The 16,543-nt window shown below is 44.2% G+C and overlaps 1 protein-coding gene across 1 annotated transcript; it reads right to left on the bottom strand.

Annotated features, from left to right (window-relative positions):
• Positions 1-795: 795 nt before the first annotated feature.
• On the bottom strand, positions 796-5,120 carry KCNJ15 (potassium inwardly rectifying channel subfamily J member 15). The gene is made up of 2 exons (XM_055570404.1): positions 5,015-5,120; positions 796-2,552 (listed from the first exon to the last, which is right to left on the bottom strand). Exon 2 carries the CDS (start codon positions 2,530-2,532, stop codon positions 1,405-1,407), a length of 1,128 nt encoding a protein of 375 aa, XP_055426379.1. The 5' UTR covers positions 2,533-2,552; positions 5,015-5,120; the 3' UTR covers positions 796-1,404.
• Between the last annotated feature and the right edge of the window lie 11,423 nt (positions 5,121-16,543).

The raw sequence follows: 16,543 nt of genomic DNA, 5'->3' as shown, positions 1-16,543 counted from the left end.
ACACATCCACTCTTCTTGAATGAATGTTCAAATCTGTCCTTGTCTGAATGAAATGAGAGTTCACCTTTCGCACATTTAGCCAATCCTAGCGCATTGATTCTCCGCCCCCAAAGAAATGCTCTAAATCTTGCCAAAATCCAAACGTTACTCTGTAACACTGAGTTGTATGAGACTTATTTCAATACTGAGGGCACCCTTTACATGCTATCAGGTATCAAGCTTTGTTCATGCTTCAAGGAGTCATCTGCATTTGAACTCCTTAGCCTTGGCTCCTCCTGTTCTTCATGGCCCCAGCCAAACTCCTGGATTTCAATGTAGGAGCAAATTTTCGATTGTTATGAAGCTGAAATTTTCTTTTGTGCTGATTGTAATCAACAAGCATGTACTTGACTTGAGAGAGACAACCATTACTATCAAGAGTGTTATTTTGCTCTTGAAATGTCCATGCCAGTTCCTCTGTGGATAAGGTATTTTAACAGAAAGGAAGGAAACCCTTGAAAGGAATATTGGGCCATAATAAAGAACGGGATAAGGGATGAGCAGAGTCCCCTGGCTTCAGAAAGTTACTTTAGAAACTCTGCCGGGAGTGAAGCTTTTCAAAATTTCATTTTTGCATGAATCACTTGGCGATCCTGTTAAGATACAGACTATGACTCTCTAAGCCCATGGGGGGCTAATGTACTAATAAAGCTCCTGGTTGATGCTGATGGGTGCTGCTTGTGAACTTCATTTTAAATAAAAAGGGGCTAGTACATTTCAACAAAAAATTTAATGTGAACAATCACATCAGCTCCATTTGCATGTTTTTACAACAGTTCATTTCTAATTTGATCAATTTCACTCTATACAACAACGGTCACTGAAAAAGGTAAAAACAGAATTATACTTTGTGAATAGAGTCCCTTTGCCCCAGTTTATGTTTGACCAGATAGCCTCCATTATAAATACTGTTTTCTCTGCTTGAAAAAAACGAGTGTGTTTTAAAGCAACGATGTAAGTGGATACCGAACCACATTTCAGCTCTTGGTCGTGATGTCTTTCATACTTGGACTGAATAAATACCTTATATTATAGCTGACGTCCTTTCAGTATCAGCATCCTGAAATGTCTGTCCACTCGGCAGGACATTGTTCCCATAGCCCTCCACCAGCTTTTTTGAAATGCAGCCCCCTTTTGGAAAATTTGAATTTAGGGAGTTCGCTTCAGACAGAGCATTGAAGAAAGGAACCCTTTCAGATGTGGCAAAGGTTGTTTAAAGCCATCAGATCAGAGGAACAGGTCTGTAAGCCTGTGCAGTGTTTCAGGGTGCATCCACACATTTTCAGTTCCCTGGTGATCTCTGTGTTAGAAGGGAGCTCAGATGCAAAAGCCGCTCGGAAATAAGCCGAGGCAACACCACGCCCGTCAGACATTGCTCTGCTGCAGCAAAAGCGTTCTCAGCTCTCTTTCCCTCTGATCCTCCTGCCTGTATTTCTCTTCAAGTTTCTGCTTCTCAGAATCCGCGCAGTAAAAGGTACAATCCGGGCTCTTCCGGATCTGTTCAAACTGACTGAAGTCAGCCACGTACTTGCCGGTTTTTGAGAGAGAGACGACAGGCACAAACTCAAAGCCCCAGTAGATCTCCTCCGGGATGTAAGATGTGCGGCTCTGGCACACGGCGCTGGTGGACTCCACAGTGGCGTTGAGGAGGACCACCAGCTCAAACTCCTTCTCCTTCAGGTTTTGGGGGGTGAGATCCCGCAGGGGGCTTGTCTCATCCAGCACATGGTAGAACGTCATGGGCAGGATGAGGAAGGGGCTCTCAGAAGAGGAGTCCACGTGGAACTTGACAGTGGCCTGGTTCAGGAGGATCTGCTCGCCCTCCTTGGTGACATGGGTCTGGAGGAGCTTCCCCGAGAGCTGGCACTGGATCAGGAGGCTCTTCCTCATGTTGGCCACCTGGATCACCAAGCACAGCTTCCCATTCTGCTTGGTGATAACGGCGCAGTGGCTGAACTTGATGGTCTCCGCCCGCTTTTTGGGTCTGGCGATTTTGGCCAGGAAGGTGCCCGTGATGAAGATCTCAATCAAGGTGGTGATGACCAGCTGGGCCACCAAGAGGAAGATGGCATGAGGGCATTCCTCGGTGATGGAACGGACTCCGTAGCCAATGGTCGTCTGGGATTCCAGGGAAAACAGGAACGCCCCAGTGAGGGAGTCCACTCTCATGATGCATGGGGTGTGATTGGAAGGGGGCTCACTGGGCTCCAGGTCCCCATGGATAAAGGCGATGGCATAGTAGATCACCCCGAACAGGAACCAGGTCATCACGAATGTGGCAGCAAACAGGGTGAGCTTGTATCTCCACTTCATGTCGATGACGGTGGTCCACAAGTCTTGGAGGTAGAGCAAATATATGCCATCCACTTTGTCAATTCTCACGTTGCTGTGCCCGCTCTTGGACATGACTCGGGGTCTGCTGGCCTTGAGGCCAGCACCAGCAGTGTGCTTCACCATGGGCGCACTGGCCATGCTGATGTGAATCGGGTCCATGGTCCGGCTCACAGGGCCACCTAAGGAAAGGACAAAAGAAGATGTTTCCTTACTGTCACGTGTCCAGAAAGTAGAAACAGGATACTCCTGCGAGATAAAAGTGAATGTACACGCAAGTTCACAAGAAAGGTGAAGACTGAAGGCCAGATTCATCGATGTGTACCTGGGGATAGTGGTAGGAGAGAGTGCGGAGCAGAGACTGGAGACAAAGAGACTGGGGTTAAATTCTTTCTTTCCAACTTACTCACTGTGTGACCTGGGGCATGTTATTTAACCTCTCTGGACCCCAGCTACCTAATCTGTGAACTAGGAATACAGTCTACTTCTCAGAGTTTTTGTGATGGTTGAATGAGATAATGGCTGTAAAGTGTCAAAAGAGAACTTCACACTCAAAAAATGATGCAAATCTCCTCTTTCTGATATCATACTCACAAGCATCCACCCCACAGAGTATTATGAATATTTATGTGTATTCCGCTTTCAAGGATTTTCAAGTATAGAAAATTAAAAAATAAGTTGACTTAGCATAGGGCCAGTACTGATATAAATAAAATGCACCATCCATAAGATACTTCTTGATGTAGTGATGGAAAATGTTAGCACAAACTTTAAAACCTTGGGTACTATTCATAAAAAAATTTTTAAAGCTGTTCTTTTGCATGATATAGCAATAGCCATTAATAGCCATTCATTTCCCCCCATAGTCTGATGAATTATTTGGAATCCTTGATCTGTCCCAGTTCTTGATTACAATGGGAAAGATCAAGCTATCCAACAACCAAAAACCAACTTAGAACAAATAATCAAACTTTATTAATGGCTGGTTATGCTGAGATAAAAGTTATCAATATAGAATATTAGGTGTGGCATTTAGGTATGGCACAAAAATTCTGCCTTACTTCTTTTGAGCTAAGTAGAATCAGCCTAAGCGTCTATTTTAAAGAGCTAGTGAACAAGTACATGAGTACAGGCATCTGACAATGTAGCAGAACAGACTTACCTGGAAGAGGTACTAGGCTACCATGCTGAGCCCCAGAGAATGCTCTGCATTTACAGACAGGGAAAAGCTGGGGTGAGGCCACACAGCATCTTATAATGCCTGCCTCGTGACTGAGATAAGTTACCCCTACATTCCTTGGAAAAGATAATGTGAATGATTACAGGGTAACCACCTGGTTGGCATGGTTTTCCACCTCAGTGGCATTTTAATAATAACAAAAAAATTTCTCCCTTTAAAATGACACTGGTATACAGTGGTCTATGATTCATGCAGTAATCTTTGCTGTTGGAATAATGCTTTCTCAGTAGAAGTTTCTAAAATAATCCTCTGGGCAAATCCCTTCAAGGAATCTGAAACTGTATCCATTAAAGGCTAACACCTGTTGAGGATACGGTTAATCTGTTGGGCTTTTTAGTTTTCCTCTTGCACTGTTAAAGTGTGCCATTTACTGCCTGCCCCTTGAAATGATCTTTTTTTTTTTTTCTCTCAGAAAAGGGGAGTCTCTTTTTCATTTTCCTGGCAAAGAATGGCCCTATGTTATCCAGAATTTATTTTTCTTGTTGAAGCCTATTCCACTAATTTGGGGACCAGTCTAGATGAAAAGTAGGCTTCCCTGGTGATTTAGACAGGAAAGAATCTGCCTGCAATACAGGAGACCCGGGTTCGATCCCTGGATCAGGAAGCTCCCCTGGAGAAGGGAATGGCAACCCACTCCAGTGTTCTTGCCTGGACAGAAGAACCTAAAGGGCCACAGTCCATGGGGTTGTAAAGAGTTAGACACGACTGAGTGGCTAACACTTAGATGAAAAGTACAGGATATAATTTAGTATGGGCTTTATCAGACCCTCAGCAGCCCCTCTCAGGAATCAAGAGGAAAGCGACCACAGTGGAAGTTTAGAAACAAAATGCCAGGCTGGCATGCCCAAGTGCCTAGTCAAGCTCAGAACATGGGCGCTGGCAAAGACAAACTCAGCTTACGGACAAGTAATTGCATGCGCTTAAAATAAAACAAAACTCTTAGGGGCAAGTGCATGCCATTCAACCCACTGAAGTGAAAACAGAAGCTTAAGTTTTCTTGTGCGCATGATACACAACTGTCCTGCGGCACAAACGAAGCTCCCAGCTCAGCCTTCTGCCAGAGGCTGGGAGACTTGGCCCTGTTGTTACGAAGGCAGGGCCACGATGCCTCTGTTTTAACCTCTCCTTCAAAGGGGCAGAGGCTAGGGATGAGCTGACTCTGTCTCCTCTCTCTCCCCAAAGCTCTTGTGCTACAGTTCTGCACAACTGTTGTTGGAATCAATGACCCCAACAGCCATCTGAGGATGGGGGTCATATATGGGGGAAGAAAACCTAGATGGATGGGGATAAGGGCCTTGGGATCAGCCTCTCACTGTGGAAAAGAGTGGCTGGTGGACAGCACCCCAAGGCTAAACACCCACTCCCTCCCTCCCAACACCCCGTGCCCCCAGAACCGCGTGCTACCTGGGGGCTCACTCGGCCGGTGGGTCAGATGGCGTCTTCTCCAAGGCAGGTGGATGGTCCTCACTCCCCTTCGCCCACCTGGCTACCATGGGACTCTGCTACTTCCTGAAAGAAAGAGGGCCACGTGGAGCTCACAGGTGTTTACTAAGAAACTGACCCAGTGAAACTGACCCTCAGCGTTCACCTTCCACCCCCGCACCCCCTGGCGATCTGGCAGGGTGCCCAGAATAGATCAAAGCTCAAGGAGTGTTTCAGGAATGAAACTGAAGTCCCAGCCACAACCCTCACTGTAGAATTCCCACCCTCTGGAGGGAGCTCAGTAGTAAAACACCCTGGAAAGAGTGGGTTAACTCACCCCCACCGAAGCCCACTATCGACTGGCCGGCAAACAGGGAGGCAGGAAGGGGAAGTGCAGAGGAAGTAAACAGTGAGAATTGGAAGGGAAGAGTCTAGAATATTTTTACCGCCTGTGGAAATGCATTATTACTGTTGAGTCATAGAACATTAGAGTTTAAAAGAATGTCAGAACCAAGGCATCTGACACACGGTTTTCAAATGAGGAGACCTGGGAGGTTGCAGTGACTTGTCTTGCCCATGGCAGAAAGAACGAGCTCCAAAGTCTTTGGGAGCTAGACCAGCGTTCTTGTCAGCACACAAATCCCTCTTAAACCTCCGAAGTTTAATGCAATCTGTTCTGATGTCACTAGGCTCTTTGGCATTTTGGCATGCTCCTTTTCTGAAACAGTTCTTACTAAACTCTACTTATATATATATGGTAAGAATGGAAGATCAAAGAAATTAACTATTGCGAGCTGGAACACGCCATCCCATCAAAGAGAAACCAACCTGTAAATGGACAGAGAGACCCTGATCAATTAGGAGAAATACATATGCAAACACTAAGCAAGAATAGAGTAAGGACGGAGCCAGAAATGGTCCAAAGTGGGAAGTGTTAGTCACAGTCATATCTTACTGTGTGACTCCATGGACTGTAGACTCTGTCCATGGAATTCTCCCAGCAAGAATACTGGAGTGGGTTGCCATTCTCTTCTCCAGCGGCTCTTCCTGACCCAGGGATCGAATTCAGGTCTCCTGCATTATGGGCAGATTCTTTACCATCTAAGCCATCAGGGAAGCCCAAAGTGGGAAAAATACAGAAAATAAAACGACAGTAATGAAGATTCAGGGGAGTAGCAACAACACTAAAGCTTCAGATCACCAATTACAGTACTCATTATCATAAACAGATAACACTAGAGCCAGGGACCAGCCTCTCTTCTAGGTGCTTTTCATATGTGGCCATAATTAGCCCTCAGAGCATCCCCATGAGGAGGAAACAGGGCCACAGAAAATCCAAGCTCTCAACAGCTGGCACCGGGCAGAAGGGTCCCTGTGAAGCCCCTGTGCCCACATTCTTGACCAGCCTGATGAAGATGCTCAGACCCTAAGTGCCTGAGAACTTCCCAGCAGGCTTGGCATTTCCGATTTGGTAGGTCTGGGGTGGAACCCCCAAAAACTGCAGGTCTGAAGAGTTCCCAGATGCTGCTGCTGCTCCAGGAACACACTTTGAGAACCAACACATTGGATACAGAAATTGAATCATTATCAACATCTTAACAGCTCTCCCCTCTTGGTGAATATCCTATCCCCTACTCGCCCTTAGAGTCCTAAAGTAACACTATTGCATATAGACGTGGAGAACATCTGTTTATTACTTTTCAGAAATTCCCAGTCTCTACCATCCTTATAAATAAAGGAAAGCCAGTGACCCAGTGGCCCATGGCTAAGTAGTAATTCTTTAAAGGAGCAGTAGGGCTTCCCTGGTGGTTCAGTGCCAAAGAATCTGCTTGCCAATGCAGAAGACATGGGTTCAATCCCTGATTAGGGAAGATCCTGCATGTCAGACAGCAACTGAACCCAGCCACCACAAATAGACTGTGCTCTAGAGCCCAGGACCTGCAGCCACTGAAGCCCGCACACTGAGGGCCTGTTTCCACAGCAAGAGAAGCCGCCACAGTAAGGGGCCTGCACACCGCAACTCGAGAGTCACCTCCACTCTTCACAACTAGAGAAAAGCTTGCTCAGCAACAAAGACCCCGCACAGCCAAAAGGAAGACAGATAAATAAATAAAATTATTTTTTTAAAGTAGCAATATATGGAGAATCTGATCAAAACTATAATACATTATCTATATTTATCATATAAATGTCATATAAATATTGTTACAGAATATGTAAGCATTATATGCAATAAAATTTGTTATATATTTACAGTAAACATGTTTATGTTTACTATACAATTTATGCTTACAATAAAATTTATGTTATATAATATTTACAGTAAACATACAGTAAACATTTATATTACATTAAATATTTAATGTAATATAAATAATGCTAGTAGAAATATTAGCCAACATTAAGCACAGGCAAGTCTTTCATTTCCACAATAGACTTTCACCCACAACTTTTACTAACTAAACTGTGTTTACAGGGTATTTGACTCTCAAAAATGGGATAATCGCGCTAACTTTCATGTAATGCTTGGTTAGGAAAAGAAAATATGGTTTAAGAAGGATTTTTTTTTCTCTTAGTACAACACTGAGAAGTTCTAAGAATTTAGAACTCTGCTGAGTCAAATTTTGGAAGTTTTCAGTTTGTCCATCCTGGGAAAAAGTTCTGTGTTCCATGGTGGGCTAACAGAATGCATGCAGTTGCAGAAAAAAATAATTTAAAAATGAGGAGACGGTCGCTCCCTAAACCTGGAGCTTCTCAATCACGCCTCCAGTGATATCAATCTACATACCTTCAAACGGGGTGGCGAGGCTTAAAGTGAAATTCAAATCCAACTACAACTTCCTGATTTCCAGACTAGAATTGGAATTTGAGGGACTCTGACTTGAGAACGCTGGCAAAACAGCTGCCTGTTTGTAAGAAAAGTTGCTTAAAAAGCTTTCTCAGGTGTCAAATATTTCTGACAAAGCAAACTTTTGATGATCTCTCTCTTTGCTACGAGTCCGAAACACCTGGCTGATATTTTACTTGAAGGGTACATGGGTTTAAATATTAAGTGCTGAAATATGTTTTTAAAAAAGTGCTTGACAAGAATGTAGTTGGGGTTCACTGCACTCCAAAGGTTTAAACGTAATGGAAAATAAACTCAGCGAGGCTTAGCTATCCTGTATTTGGGTCCTGTGACTGTGGTCACATAAACACGCGCGGGGGCCTTTGGCGCTGGCCTCCCGCCATCTCCCCCCAGCCCTGCTCTCCCGAGCAGCCTCGGCCTCGCTCCAGCGGCTGCGCCTCCTGCTCTGGATCCGCTTCTTGGCTTCCTCCGCGTCAGCTGAGGGCACGGATGGCTTTGCCCAGGTGGCCTCAGAACTGGGCGTGCTCATTAACAACAAGGTGCCCCGAGTGGCCCCTCAACAGGTTCCCAAGGGTGCCCCTTTGGTTGTTATCTGCCGGGGAAACGACGCTTTCCTCCTGCAAACCCTTCTGAGGACTAAGGGTGGCTGGGAGGACTGGCAAGTTTGAGAGGCTGTGCCGTTGGACACTCTTCTCCATGAGGAATATGAGGGTCTGGTTAAGGTTACGGCAAATTCACCACCCGGTGTCCTGTATCTTAATGAGCTGTCTTTGAAGAGAGGAACTGGGAGCCTCGTTGGGGGAGCCACGGTCGCTTTTCCTTGTGGTGGTTGTGGCTTCCAGCCTCTGGGGGGCCCATCGTCCGTCCATGAGCCTTCTTCCCCGAGGCGGTTCTGCTGGGGGATGTGTGTTCATCCTCTGGGTCAGATGTGGTCACGTGACCGCTTCAGCCAATGGCGTGTCCGCTGCGGTGACCCAAGTCTCACCTGAACAGAGTGAGGATGGCTCAGTTCTGGTTCTGCCCCTGCTCTCAGGGGAGGCTTGGAGTGGACCGTTTCTTCCTCTTGACAGTGATGGGGACTGGGGTGGGGTGAGGGAGACTCTTGGAAGTGAGCTGCAGCTGAACCCAGGCTGACTCGTAACACGGGAAAGAAAAGAGTCCTGTGACCTTGTTGAGTTCTTGGATTTGTCTGATATTGTAAGCGTAAGTGTTAGTCGCTCTGTCGTGCCCGACTCTTTGCGAACCCATGGACTGCAGCCCACCAGGCTCCTCTGTCCATGAGATTTTTCCAGGCAAGGATACTGGAGTGGGTCGCCATTTCCTTCTCCAGGGGATCTTCCCAACCCGGGGATCAAACCCAGGTCTCCTGCAGTGCAGGCAGAATCTTTACGGACTGGGCTACAAGGGAAGCCCCTTGTCTGATAGTGAGACACAACCTGGTGAAAGTCTGACCGCAGCGATACTCTTAGTACATATTTTTGTATTTCAGGACTAAGTGTCTGATCTAAAAGGTACTGTATTTAAAGAAAACAGGTGAAGTCTTGAAATAGCCCTCAGTGTGAACTTCAAATGTTGGTCTATGGCTAAACACCGAATAGGAAAAGAATATTTATACTACCATGTGTAAAATAGATAGCGGGTGAGAAGTTGCTATATAACACAGGGAGCCCAGCCTGGCACTCTGCGATGACCTAGAGGGGTGATGGGGGGTGGGAGGGATGCTCAAGAGGGAGGGGACACGTGTACTTATGGCTGATTTTCATTGTAGTAATGCAGAGATCAGCACAGCATGGTGATTTTCCTCCAATTAAAAAATAAAGAAAAGAAATATAAACATCTTAAGATTTCAACAGGAAGAAAGATTTGCCTGATCCTGAAGGACAGCATAGAAAAAGTGAATAATTTTTCTCTTTCCAATACTTTGACATTGTTACTTAAATTTTTCAGGATAAGGCAATTTTTCAGGGTAAGATGTAAGAGCCTCAGATCCTGTTGTTCTTATCTCTGTGGCCCAAGAAGCCCTTGTTTAAGGATCATGTAGCACCATGATCTGTGATGACCAGCACACCACACCTTATGTCGTTGGTAGCCTTCATGTGGGCTGGGGGCTGCTTAAAAAGGGACTAGGCCCTTTTCAAACCCTGGTGGCTCTGATGGTAAAGAATGTGCCTGCAATATGGGAGACCCAGGTTCGATCCCTGGGTTGGGAAGATCCCCTGGAGAAGGAGATGACAACCCACTTCACTATTCTTGTCTGGAGAATTCCATGGACAGAGGAGCCTGGCAGGGTACAGTCCATGGGGTCGCAAAGAGTCAGACATGACTGAATAACTAACATACACACACACAGTATTTTATTTAATCCTTCTCTTTACCTTGTGAAGAAAGTGTTTTCTTGATTTTCTAAATGAGGAAACTAAACTTTGAGAGATTCGATCATTTATACGCATTCATAAAAGTTAAAGGACCCTGTTGGCAAAGCCAGACCTGTCTTCACACCTGTGCTCCTGTCTAACCAAAACTAACTGTCCTCAAAACTAACTCATAGTAGACATCTCTCACTGTTAAGCGATTCTGTGCAGCACATTGTAAAATGAGTTCTGGCTCATTACATGTTAGTAGTCCTTAGAGAATCAACAGCTATAATTGATTTATTGCTTATCCTGTGCACACCTTATCTAAGGGGCCGTGTATTAACTCTCACTTAGATTCAGAAAGGATTAATGCCATTATTCTAGGCGTCCAGGTAAAGAAACAGATCCAGCGCAAGGTCTGTTTGAGTCTGTAATCCTCATTTCTCACCTCTGTAACATGAGTTCTAGAACTTCAGCAAGCGTCAGAATCACCTGGAGGCCTTAAAATACACATGGCTCTGCCCAGGAGGTTTAGAGTGCTCAGTCACTCAGTCATGTCTGACTCTGTGACTCTATGGACTGCAGCCCTCCAAGCTTGTCTGCCCATGGAATTTCCCAGGCAAGAATACTGGAGTGGATTGCCATTTCCTCCTCCATGGGATCTTTCTGACCCAGGGATAATACCCGTGTCTCTTGCATCTCCTGCCTTGGCAGGCAGACTCTTTACCATTGAGCCATCTGGGAAGCCCCTCGGATTAGAGGAGAGCCTAGAAATCTGCATTTCTAATGAGCTCCCAGGTGATGCTGAGGCTGCTCATCTAGAGACGATACTTTGAGATTAGAGTTATATAGAATCTGTGGGAAATTCACAAGCACATAAACTAGGTTGCCTAAAAGTTCAGTCCCGTTGCTTTCAAGCAAAGGAGTGGGCCCTTGGGTGTGGGAAGGAACAGCAAGTTAAAGGGGCCAAGAATACAAATATATGATAGCTGTTGGGTGCATTTTCAGTTAGCCAGAAAAGGGCCTCCAAGGGTTTAGAAGTTCAGATGAATTGTCTTGAGGGGGACAATGAGAATTTGGGGGGAAAGGCAAGTAACTGGTTTAAAATTTCTCCAAGTTTTCTTTCTAGGATGATGGATACCATCTTACAGTAGACTTGAGGATTCACTAGCTATGAACACCAGAAGCTGGAGGAAAGATCCTGGAGCTTAGGACTGAGAGAGCTGAAGCTAGAAGGGCCTTAGCAGTCCTCTTGCTCAGGCTTCCCCTAAGTGTGTGGCTCAGATGGTAAAGAATCCAACTTCAACGCAGGAGACACAGGTTCGATCCCTGGGAAGATCCCCTGGAGAAGGGAATAGCTACCCACTCCAGTATTCTTGCCTACAGAATCCCATGGACAGAGGAACCTGGTGGGCTACTATCCATGGGGTCAAAAAAAATCAGACAGGACTAAGTGCCTAACATAGATAAGTGGTAGAGGTGCTCCACAAATAAAGTGACTTGCCTTGCATCCCGAACCCTCAAGTACCCCACTGTCTCTACCTACTGTAGACTCACACTGCACATCTGTTTAGTACAGGGTCTGAGAATTCTATAGCAAAGAAACACGCTTAACCCTCTAAATCCTCCACTTGCCCAACATTTGAGAGCACCCTAAGGAGGGCTGATCTGGTTTAAACTTTGCACTTTGTATCCAGGGAAAAAGAGGATCACAAAGGTTGAGTGATTTATTCAAGGTCATTGAGTCAGTGGCAGAAGTAGGGCTGGAAACAAGGCTTTGTGAGTCTTAGTCCATTTGATGGGGGGATGTCTAGCTCTCATTGTGGACATGAAATATCCTGAGATGAGCTATCCATCACCCTGGACCCTGAAGACAGGGCAGCATATAAAAGAAGGCCTGAAGCACCAGCATCACTTAGAAATGTTCATCAGAAGTGCCAGCTAAAGTGGTCCTGTGCTCGGGCCACTGAAGCAGAACCAGTGTCTTAAAAACACCCGACTTCCGAAAGGATTATGTGGCTGGAGGTTCTCGCTTGGAGAACTGGCAAAGTCTTTTGTGCCTTATTGTATGTTGGAAAAGCATCAAGTACTGCTTTAAAGACAAATCCCACATTTGACATTGCATGTGGGTCTCTAATGATCCAATTTGCCTCTGTGGTCAAATATTTAGCCTTTTTCCTATGTTTCCATTCCATTATTATTGTTTCAAATTCCATAAGTAACTAAAAAATCCTCTTCCATCTCTCCATGTGGTTTGCATAGTTATGCTCTGCCCCTCAATGTAGGCTCTTCTAAATTTTTTTTTAAATTCTGTAGAATATCAAGCTTTCTCTGGATAAAGACAGGTTTAAACAGATACTGAGTTCACTAGCAGACTCATTTTCCATTTTCCATGGCAAAGAATCCGAGCCCTGGAATAAGGTATCATTTGCTGAATATTTTTCTAAAGACAGTTTAATTTCAGGCCCTTTATTTTGGGAGAGAGCTGGCTAACCCAAATAAAACATTATACATCTGTCTGTTGTTACGAGTGACCAACTTCAGCTGAACATCATTACTTAATAACAGTTAACTTTCCTATAGAGTAAAAATGTGCAGCAGCTAAAAAGCAAATGGAAATTTCCTTTGGTTTACCACCCTTGGTCTCTCCATGCTCCGACATGTGAAGAACTTGGGTAATAAGCATATACTCCCCTCTAATCACAGCATGGTTTGGACATGCATTGTTGTAAGATGACTGGCAAAACAGGAAAATTTATGTCTTAGGGGAAAAAAAAACAAGGCCGACTGGATTGCACTAGACGCCGTAATGCACTGCCTCCAACTTTGTCTTTAGGGAAGAGATTTAAGTAGCCCGTGGAATCTTACTTTCTATTCTTGTCTGGATTCATTCAAATGTGCCACAGGGGAGATGGCTCCAAACTTGGGATAAAGAGGTGAAAATGTAGAGTGTTTGGGTGTGTCTGATCATAACTGGTAACCTGGAAATAATTCAGGACAGCAGGTATCTGGGTTTTTTTCAGATGATACTTGTAGAGAAACAAATATTGTTTTTAGTGTATTCTATTCAATGAAACTTCAAACTGGATATCGTCAGAGCTCTAAAAGAGGATGAAAAAAATGGAAAGCAAGAAAGCAAATTTGTTTTCTCAAGCCCCCATCTCTGGCCTTCAAAAGTTGCTTGAGGCTAGATCACTGCACTTATACATTGCATCACTATATAATTTGAAATACTCAGACTGACTTTTCCCTAAAATCTCTCACTCACTAAGACATTGAACCCACCGCCTTTCACAATAACAATTTTTCTTTGTCTCACATTTATATTTTTTACTATGATGAAGGCATAGATTTACAGAAAGAGTGTGTGTGTGTGTGTGTGTGTGTGTGTGTGTGTATTCTCAGCCACTCAGTCATGTCCAATTCTTTGCAACCCGTGAACTGTAGCCCACTAGGCTCCTCTGTCAAGTAGATTCTCCAGGCAAGAATACTGGAGTGGGTTGCCATTTCCTACTTCAGGGGATCTTCCTGACCCAGGGATCAAACCCACGTCTCTTGCATCTCCTGCGTTGCAAGTGGATTCTTTAACCACTGAGTCACTCCTGATAAAAAGAGTATCATATTATAAGTATATGTACTGAATTTCAGCTGGCTTGTTTTTCTGGCTTCATGTTGACTAGTTTTTTCTCTTGAAAATAAATTTGGACTTCTTGGCCTTGAACAATTAATGATTAATGGGTTTTGGTGTGATTCCCCTGGATGCAAGAGCAAAATTCTCCTCGGTCATTTCTATGCTCTTCATTGTCATGATTGAAATCTCATCCCAGACAAAGGAAATTATGACTATTCCTTGATTTAGAACCAAGGAGTTATTTAACAATAGAATGAGTGTCAAAGGTTTTAAAATTCATTTCCACTGTCAGTCTAAACTTTGACCGCATTTCTCTGATATAGAAAATGAATTATCATGAGATCTCAAGGAGACACAGTCAAAACTAAAATTCTTGGACAGTGGTCAAGGTACTTTAAGGTCTGGCCATATTTCTGAGTTGTCCGCTTTTCCCAAAGTTGAAAATATAGGTGTTTGTGATCACTGAGTAATAATAAGAAAATTTCAGACTTCAAAATATTAATAGCATCACATTTAGTCTGAGATCTTTGGCAGTTAACTAACCTCCATCAGTCAACAGAGTAAGAAAACACATTCTAATTATCTGTTGGGGAATATTGGCCCAATTTTAGTGCTTTTAGGGTTGCCAGATAGGATATGAGATGGTGAGTTAAAACTGAATTTCAAATGGACAACAAATGATTTTTAGTTTAAGTATGTCATTCAGTACTTGATAAATATTTATTCTCAAAATTAGTCATTGTTTATTTGAAATCCACATATATGTACCATATAGATAGAGTAAAAAGGAGTCCTATATTTTTATTTGCTAAACCTGGGAACCCTAGGTTAGAGCAGACCAATGTTCTAGAGAAGCTCAGAAAGTAAAAAAAAAAACAAAACTCAGACAAGGTTCAAAGCGCAGACAACTTTCTTAGAAGAAGAGCAACCCATACTTTCCCAGTACTAGGAGTCCTGGAAACAACTCAGATGTTAATGGGAGGAAAGCTTTATCATGCATGATGCACCAGAAGGTGTCAGGAAGTCTAGTCAATCTAGTAAGCTGGCCTCATTTTTAATATTTCAGCTCAGGGACTCTTTTAAAAATACCTTTTATTGAAGTATAGTTGATTTGCAATGTTGTGTTAATTTCTGCTGTGTAGCAAAGTGACTCAGTTATACAGATGCATATATTCTTTTTCATATACTTTTCTACTATGGTTTATCACTATGGTTCCCTGTGCTATACAGTCGGATCTTATAGATATGTTGTTAATCCATTCTGTATATAATAGTTTGCATCTGGTAACCCCAAACTCCCACTTCATTCCTCCCCCTCCCTCATGGCAACCACGAGTCTGTTTTCTACATGGCTCAGGGATTTTTGGGATAAGGCAATGGCACCCCACTCCAGTACTCTTGCCTGGAAAATCCCATGGACAGAGGAGCCTGGTAGGCTGCAGTCCATGGGGTCGCAAAGAGTCAGACACGGCTGAGCGACTTCACTTTCACTTTTCACTTTCATGCATTGGAGAAGGAAATGGCAACCCACTCCAGTGTTCTTGCCTGGAGAATCCCAGAGATGGGGGATTCTGGTGGGCTGCCATCTATGGGGTCACACAGAGTTGGACACGACTGACGCGACTTAGCAGCAGCAGCAGGGATTTTTAACCATTTTTGCATTATAGTCCTTTTTGGCAGACAGGTAAGACCTAAGACTGCCATCTCAGAATGTGTTTAAATACATAAAAATAAAACAAATATGACTACAAAAGACATCAATAATAGTAAAATATTTTAAAAACAAAGTTGCGCTTCTTTTGCAAGTATTAATTAGGAAGAGCTCGCCATATTGAAGGGCTTCCCTGGTAGTTCAGCTGGTAAAGAATCTGCCTGCAAATCAGGGGACCGAGGTTGGATTCCTGGGTCAGGAAAATCTACTGGAGAAGGGAATAGGCTACCCACTCCGGTATTCTTGGGCTTCCCTGGTGGCTCAGCTGGTAAAGAATCTGTCTGCAATGTGGGAGACCTGGGTTCGATCCCTGGGTTAGGAAGATGCCCTGGAGAAGAGAAAGGCTATCCACTCCAGAATTCTCACCTGGAGAATTACATAGAAAGGGTGGTGAGCTGAAATGTTATTTCAAGATCTCTGAAGCAACTACGTGTTGAAATACCGTGACTTCCACTACCGGAGTGGGTAGCCTAACTTCCCTGGTAGCTCAGACAGTAAAGAATCTGCCTGCAATGCAGAAAACCCAGGTTTGATCCTGAGTCAAGAAGATCCCTTGGAAGAGGGAATGGCAACCCACTCCAGTAGTCTCGTCAGGAGAATCCCATGGACAGAGGAGCCTGGCGGGACACAGTCCATGGGATTGCAAAACAGTCAGACACAACTGAGTGACTAACACTTTTTTTCACTTTCTTCTTTTTTCAGATAGATTCTATTTCTTCTGGAAGAAGAATTGGGATATTTCACAGCTGAAATCACCATGGACTCCTTTTCTGGTAAGACATCTCTGTGGGCGCTAGCATTGGCAGTGACCATTCCTTTGGTGCTCACATCATTGGAGCAAGCATAACCCCCACGGAGACAGTCCAACATCCCCTCCTCTGGAACTCACGGTACAGTTTCTTACAGAAGGAAATAGCATCTCAGGTACACACGTGATGCTGTTTTCACAGCATCATGGGCTGATTTC

Source organism: Bubalus kerabau, chromosome 2 (genome assembly GCF_029407905.1).
Source record: "Bubalus kerabau isolate K-KA32 ecotype Philippines breed swamp buffalo chromosome 2, PCC_UOA_SB_1v2, whole genome shotgun sequence".
NCBI lineage: Eukaryota > Metazoa > Chordata > Mammalia > Artiodactyla > Bovidae > Bubalus > Bubalus kerabau.
Note: the sequence above shows the minus strand (reverse complement) of the source record. Positions and strands in the feature narration are given on the sequence as shown.